The sequence below is a fragment of the Hipposideros armiger genome, unplaced genomic scaffold, assembly GCF_001890085.2.
Source record: "Hipposideros armiger isolate ML-2016 unplaced genomic scaffold, ASM189008v1 scaffold_45, whole genome shotgun sequence".
NCBI classification, from domain to species: Eukaryota; Metazoa; Chordata; class Mammalia; order Chiroptera; family Hipposideridae; genus Hipposideros; species Hipposideros armiger.
This window is the reverse complement of record NW_017731395.1, coordinates 4125446-4132430: the sequence shown is the minus strand read 5'-3', so window position 1 is coordinate 4132430 and position 6985 is coordinate 4125446. Positions and strand designations below refer to the sequence as shown.

The following is a 6985-nucleotide window of genomic DNA, read 5'->3' as shown; positions in this document are numbered from 1 at the left end:
GCCAGAAGGCCCCGGTTCAGATCCCACATATGAGGGCCAGTGACACTGTCCTCTACAGCTAAGATGCCAAACAACAGCTCAATCTGGAGCTGAGATACTGTGCGTTGCTGGCGACGGCGTAGGCTGCAGCCCGTGCTGCAGTGGGTTGCCATGAGCTACTGTGTAGCCAGCAGCTAGTGTGAGCGGCCAGCAGCCGCTGTGAACAGCCATCCAGAAGCCGGCGACTGATCTGCCTTGCCCAGGAAGAGCGCTATGATGGTGCCAACTTGGGCCAGTGAAGCAACGTCCTCCACAACTAAACTGAAGAACAAAACGACAGCAACTTGTCTTTTCCCCTTCCCCCAATTCCCCAGTGCTGTTCCCATATCCCAATTCCCCAATAAAAAAAAAAAGGTAAAATAAATCAGATGAAATTAATTTTAATAATACATTTTATTTAACCCAATATATCCAAAATATTACTATTTCAACTTGTAGTCAATATAAAATTATCAATGAGGCATTTTACATTCTTCATTTTACATGAAATCTTTGAAATCTGGTGTGTATTTTACATTTACAGCATGTCTCAATTCAGACCAGGCACATTTAAAGACAGCACAGCACTAGAAAGTAGGGATTAAAAATTATATTTGGCCAAGCACTCTTGGAACTTCTGTGGAAGGAGAAAGAATGATGGTGGCTTTCTCAAAAAACCCCAATCTTTTTGTTTGTTTGTGATCAGAGATTAAGATTTTTGTTGAGATATCTGGGAATTTCATTGTCATCTCAGATGAACCTGAAGTCCTTAATAAAAAATATAAGCTATAGTCAGCATTATGCTCCAACACCAGTCATGCTTTTATTATTTATTTCTCATAATTACATTACACACATCTACTATTCTTGACAAATATAAAGAAACCAAGAATGACATTTAAACGGGTAACAAAACAATGTGTCTGCATGTAGGAAAACACAGTTGCAGTTAAGTAAGAGACCACAGCAGGTTACTGATTTAGGCAAGTGTTCCTTGCTAAAGCTCTACTGGAATTTTGGGTGGGATATATCCTTCAAAACTTAAGGCAAAACAGACATTTTCAGATCAATACTAACTGAGAGAATGCAACACCAACAGACCGGTACCATAAGCGATGTTAAAACATGTCAGGATGAAAGATGAGACACCTGATGAAAACAGATCTTCAGTGTTTTAGTTATCCTGTACTATGTAATAAATATAGTGGTTTGCGGTGGTAATTGCTTAGTATTTCTTCCTATTTGATGCCTTGGCTGGACTTAACTGGGTGGTTCTTCAGATTTGGGAATTGTTGGCCAGGGTCACTCATGTGGATGCTGCAATTCAGCTGGGAGGTTGGCTAGGGCTAAGACTTCCAAAATAGCTTCATTCACATGCATGGTGGCTCAGGTGCGGTAGCTAAAACGGCTGGGATGGGCCTCTCTCCTTCTCTACACATTTTTCATTATTTGGTAATCTATCCCAAACTTACCTACTTGCTGGCCGAATTCCTAGAGGATAAAAGTAGAAAATGCAAGGCTTCTTAAGGCCTCCATCTAGAACTGGCATGACATCATTTCTGCCATGTTTGTTCATCAAAGCAAGTCAAAAGACCTGCCTAGATTCAAGGGGTGGGGAATCAGATTCTCCCTCTTAATGGGAGAAGCAAGATGAATATACAGGAATGAGAAGAATTTCTGGATGCTATTTTTGAAGATAATCTAATAGAAGGAATGAAAGCACGGAAAACAGTAAAGCATATGTAAATAAAAAAAAGCAACATATATTTCCCTTCTCTTAATTTCTTTAAAATACATGACTATTTAAAGCAAAAATAATAATGAATGTAAATGTAACATATAAGACAATGAAGCACAAAGGACTTGGGGGTGGTGGTAAATGGAACTATACTGTGGTAAGTTTCCTTTATTTTATTTGAAGTAGCACAATTTTAACTCTAAGTAGGCTGATAATTTAAGAATGTGTATCATAATTCCTAGAAATAGTGCTAAACAATAATGCAAAAAGATATAGGTAAAAGCCAATAGATACGGATTAAAATGGAATACTAAAACATCTGATTAACCCCCAGAATGGCAGGAAGTGAAAAACAGAGAAACACTAAACTAATGGGACAAATTAAAACAGTGTCGAAATGACAGACTTAAATTCAACAATATCAATTATTACAATTAACACCTTTATCTCAGTAATTAATATTAGGTCATCGGGTAAGTCATGACATACGTATTTTTCTATGTTTTTCAATGCAAAAATGCGTCATGACTTTCCCGACGACCCAATAGTAGCATAATATGAAAAATCTGAACAACACTATGAACCACCTTATCCTCATTAACATTCATAGAACACAATGCTCAACTACTGCAGGACACACATTCTTTTCTAGTACCCATGGGACAGTTACAAAAATAGACCATATTTGGGGCAATAAGACTAAAAATTTTTTAAAATATTGACATTTCACAAAAGTTGTTTTCTGACCAGGGCATAAATAAACTGGTAATTTCTAATAAGACTGATGAAGAAAAAAAGATCAAAGATACTGATTACCAATATCATTCTTCAGTTATCTACTGCTGTGTAACAAACTCCAAAATTTAGTGGCTTAAAACAACCACCATTTTATTGCCCATAATTTTGTCAGTCAGGAATTTGCACAAGGTTCAGTGAGAATAGCTCACCTCTCTCCATGTGTTATCAGCTGGACATGACACTCATGCAGTTATAGTCAACAAGTTATTGATTCGGGCTACACGGTTTGAGGTCTTCCCCATATGCATGGAACTAAGATGCTGACTGTTGGCTCCATGTGGTGTTTCATCCTCTAGGGACTCCTTCTTCATCTGGCTTCCTCTGCAGCAGGATAGCCTGGACTTCTTTGCATGGTGGCTCAAGGCACCATATTGGCAAAAATAAGAAACTAAGCCTGTGAGGACATAGTTTTTTTCCTCAGTACAGCCTGAAATAGCATCCTAGTCCATGCATTTTAGGGAGTTTTTAGTTGGGTAATATTTTTCTCTATGTTATGATATGAACTGTTTTTGTTTTTATGCTTTCATTTTTGCCACGTTCCTTTTTTACCTTGTGCATATTTTTAGCTGTGATATAATATAGACTATTTATGATGTCTCTCCAATGGTTTGGTTGTCTGCAGCTTGCACTTTATTAGATTGCAAGGAATTAATAAAGCATTCATGGGAATGATTGAAATTCACAAAAATAATATTCTCTAAGTAAGTTTGCAGCTTTTAAAAGATGTAATTTGTTATATTAAGTTGCTCTTTAGCACAATGCAGTTATAAGAACATCTTTCTGCATCCTTAGGATGTTTTCTTCTAGACTGGAGTTTAGAAAGCCTTCTGCATTCTTTATGTCTATGTTTTAGTCATGCCATTTCTTTGTTTTTTGTTTTTTTAAAATATTATTTGTGCTATTGGATGAAATACAGTATAGCCATTTTCTTTTATTCTCTTCACCCAACACATTTTCTACCAGAATTGTATTACGAGAAAAGGAAGAGGTAGGTAGAGCATATAAGGTATTATTAGTTCTTAACTTTTTCTCTTTTTATCCGTTGTTACCTGGAGTTATCTAAGAACATTAAGAAAGTTCTTACCCGTTTTTGTGAGAACATGAATTTGTAGCCATATAAAATCAGTTCTGGGCTGGTTTAGGTGAAATTCTACCTCCTGGCAAGGGAAGAAATGTAGCCAGACCAACTCTCTATACTGGAAGCTTATAGCTACTTTATTTTGTTTGTGTGCCTTCCTGGACCATATCATCATTTAGGTCAGTCTTACCAGTGGAGTCAGAGCACAGGCCTGAGTGAGGCCAAGGGCTTATGACACAGAAGGAGTTTTCCTTGCAAGTTCATTAACTACTGCATAGTGTTTATGAGCACAATATAGAATCAAGTATTTGTAGCGTTTTATGGAATTCCTGTACAAACTCTTACTAGACACTTCAGTCAACTCTTCAGTACTCTGATTCTGCTCAAATGGTTCACTTTCAGCGTAGTGGGAACTCCAAGATTCCTGTGGGCCCCGCCCCTATGCCATTATTTGTGCAGCCTTAGTTAGGAACAAAATTCTTGTAATGACGTTAAAGCCTCCTTGCTTTAACTTTCACTCTTTAGTCCTAGTTCTGTTCTCTGATGCTATGAAAAAACTCTTAGCCTTCTTACACAAATAGACCTTCAAACGTTGTCTTTCTTTTTTTTTTTTTAGACCTTCCAGATTTTGGAGATGATTGTTCCCATGGGTCCCTGCTTTTCCAGGTCCATCTTCTCCAGAACTCCTCAACTTTCCCTCATTTCACATTTAGTCATCTTACTTTCAACTCTTATTTCATGAAATGTTTGTCAAGGTTCCTCATGAAAAGTGGACACCACACGGGTCCGCAGAACCCCAGCTGAGAGCCAAAACGATATTCTTGCCCAAATTTTGTGGAGGTAGTCAACAGTTACCTAAATTCAAAACTAAAATTTTAAGAAAAGGGAAAAAAGATTTCAAGGAAGCAATTAAAAGGCTATGCAGATTTATTTTGTCAGGATTCCACAGCCACGCCTCTCAGGCTCGCACAACGCGTTCACGAGCCAAGCAAAAAACCTCAAAGTTATCGTACCGTGAATTACTTTGGCAAAGTGACATTCCGATTTTTTGACTGTCCACCTCATCCAGCTGCCCTTCCTTCGCTCCAATCTCCACTTGCAATCAAAGGCTCCCATTTTCCCGACTGGGGTAGCCTAAAATGTAAAGCTGGAGCTAACGCAAGGCGAAGATGGCAGTCCGCGGCCACTTTCGCGTCATTTCCGGGGTCGAGCCGCGGACAGCGCCTGCTCTTTTGCGGAAGGAGGAGTTAGGGGCGGAGCGGCGTCTGTGCGTCGCCTGAGAGACCGAGGCAGATTTTTGCGCATGCTCACACGAAGCAGTCGCTAACTCCGCTTCCGCTGGGCTCACGTGGTTCCGGAGGGGTGAGGCTGGGTTTGGTGGTACAGAAGAGCTTGGCTTTAGGCAGGTAAGTGCCATCAATCACATTCAAAGTGGAACCCGAAGGGCTGTGCTAGGATTCACCTGTGTTCTCTTTCTGATATTTTCTCCTGACGCTCCGCTGCCTCAAGTTCTGAGAACCTAGCAGAAGGCTGGAGAAGCTTTGGTTACCGTGGCAACTGCATGACAGCAATGTAGTCTGAGAATTTGGGAAGGGAGAGCTGCTTCTGTAAGGACTCCTTAAAATACATGCGTGTCATTAAATTCACGTTTTATTTAAAACCCATGCTCCTAACCATAGAATTTGATTTTAAAAGATTTACTCTGGCTGGGAATGTGGAGTAGCAAAATTTAAGGCAGCGTCGCTAGTTAGAAAGTTACTGCAGTAATCTAGACACAGTGTGAAGGTGTCCTAAATTAGGGTAGTGGTGTAGGATTGCGGAGAAGCCGGAAGCCGGGGGAAGTACCTGCGGGTAGCATCAGCGGGACCTAATACTCGATTGGGTATGGGGAGTGAGAGAGAGGGGCCCTGAGCATTAACTCCAAACTCTGCTGGGTGTATGGCTGCCTTTCTCGATTCGATTCCCGCCGCCAATTCTGCTATCCGACCCCCGAACTCTNTCTAGTCTTGGCAAATATTATCCCAATTTTTATTGTACAAAGAAATTCAAACATCTGAAATTGCCAGCAATAATATATAAGCTTGTATATAAGTTCCTGTTTCCGGTTCTGCCTAATTTACTTTGGCACTATTTTCACAGAAGTCAAATATTTGGTGCTTTGAAACAAAAGCAGAACAAATTGCAGGGTGGGACCTGCACAACTCAATTTCCACAGTGTAGACTGGCTTTATCCATTTCAGTTTTCAGAAATGAATTACTTCCTTACAGAACAACAATGGAAGCAGGGAATGTAGACAAACACATTAAACTAGGTATCAGGTGTCTAATTGTGTGACCCTAGGCAAGTTGTCAATTTTTCTTAGTCTTAGATTCCTCATCTATAAAATTGGGGCAAATGTTAACATTTCGTAATGTTTAAGAAACAAATGAGATCATATATTAAAGGTTGTCCATTTATGTTGTTTGAGCAGTTAAACAGCAACATAGCTGGCTCTTAGCCCACAGGGATGGTTGATGATGCAACAGCAGTCTCAGGAAATCACTGACTTTGTCCCAAAGGAGACATGTTTAGATAGCACCTACCCCGGAAACTTCCCTTCTTACTAAAAGTCACCATGGCAGCCCATGGCCTCCCAAGCTGTGCTTGGCAGGTCAAAAGCGCCTCCTGGAGACACAGTGAGAACTGAGAGGGAGAAAACAGGCTCTTGAGGATAACATACAATCACAGCCAACCTGGGAACAGATCACACATGGAGACAAAGCAAGCCTCCTGACTCTTCAGCATTTTAATTGATACATTCAGTAGAAAATTAAGAACAGGAATATAAATGCCATTATGAAGACTACTCAAGTGTGGATACCAAGCAATCGCATACAGAAAGAGTAAGAGTTCCCTGCAAGTACGAAAACTCACTCTTGTTTTAATCTACATGGGATCTGAAATGGTATGGAATACACAAGAAGATGAATGAATGACATCACACCAGAATGATTAAATAGAAGATCTAAACATAACCTGATACTTCCCTTTATCTCACTGATTCTCTAGAACAGGGGTCGGCAAACTGCAGCTCGCGAGCCAAATGCGGCTCTTTGGGTACGTATGTACATGTGCCTCTGAAATAAAATTGAAAATGAAAATAAAACTGTCATAGTTTCATTTATACAATTTTTAAAGGATATTATTCACATAATGGTGATTTCATTTGTTATATGGCTCTCGAGTAATTTTTAAATTGTTGTGAGAGACAGGATTGGCTCTTCCGTCTCAAAAGTTTGCCAACCCCTGCTCTAGAACAATGTTGTCTAATAGCAATATGCCTGCTACAAATGTAATTTAAAATTTCTACAAG

General features: G+C 39.7%; 2 protein-coding genes across 2 annotated transcripts in view; one reads left to right on the top strand and one right to left on the bottom strand.

The window, feature by feature from the left end:
- MIA3 (MIA SH3 domain ER export factor 3) overlaps positions 1–4833 on the bottom strand; it is a 74606-nt gene extending 69773 nt beyond the window's left edge. Inside the window, exon 1 of the mRNA XM_019639594.1 lies at positions 4646–4833. Coding sequence (XP_019495139.1) covers positions 4646–4748 — 103 coding nt within the window. The 5' untranslated portion in view covers positions 4749–4833. The remainder of the gene's footprint in view (positions 1–4645) is intronic.
- TAF1A (TATA-box binding protein associated factor, RNA polymerase I subunit A) overlaps positions 4802–6985 on the top strand; it is a 31729-nt gene continuing 29545 nt past the window's right edge. Inside the window, exon 1 of the mRNA XM_019639593.1 lies at positions 4802–4895. Coding sequence (XP_019495138.1) covers positions 4802–4895 — 94 coding nt within the window. The remainder of the gene's footprint in view (positions 4896–6985) is intronic.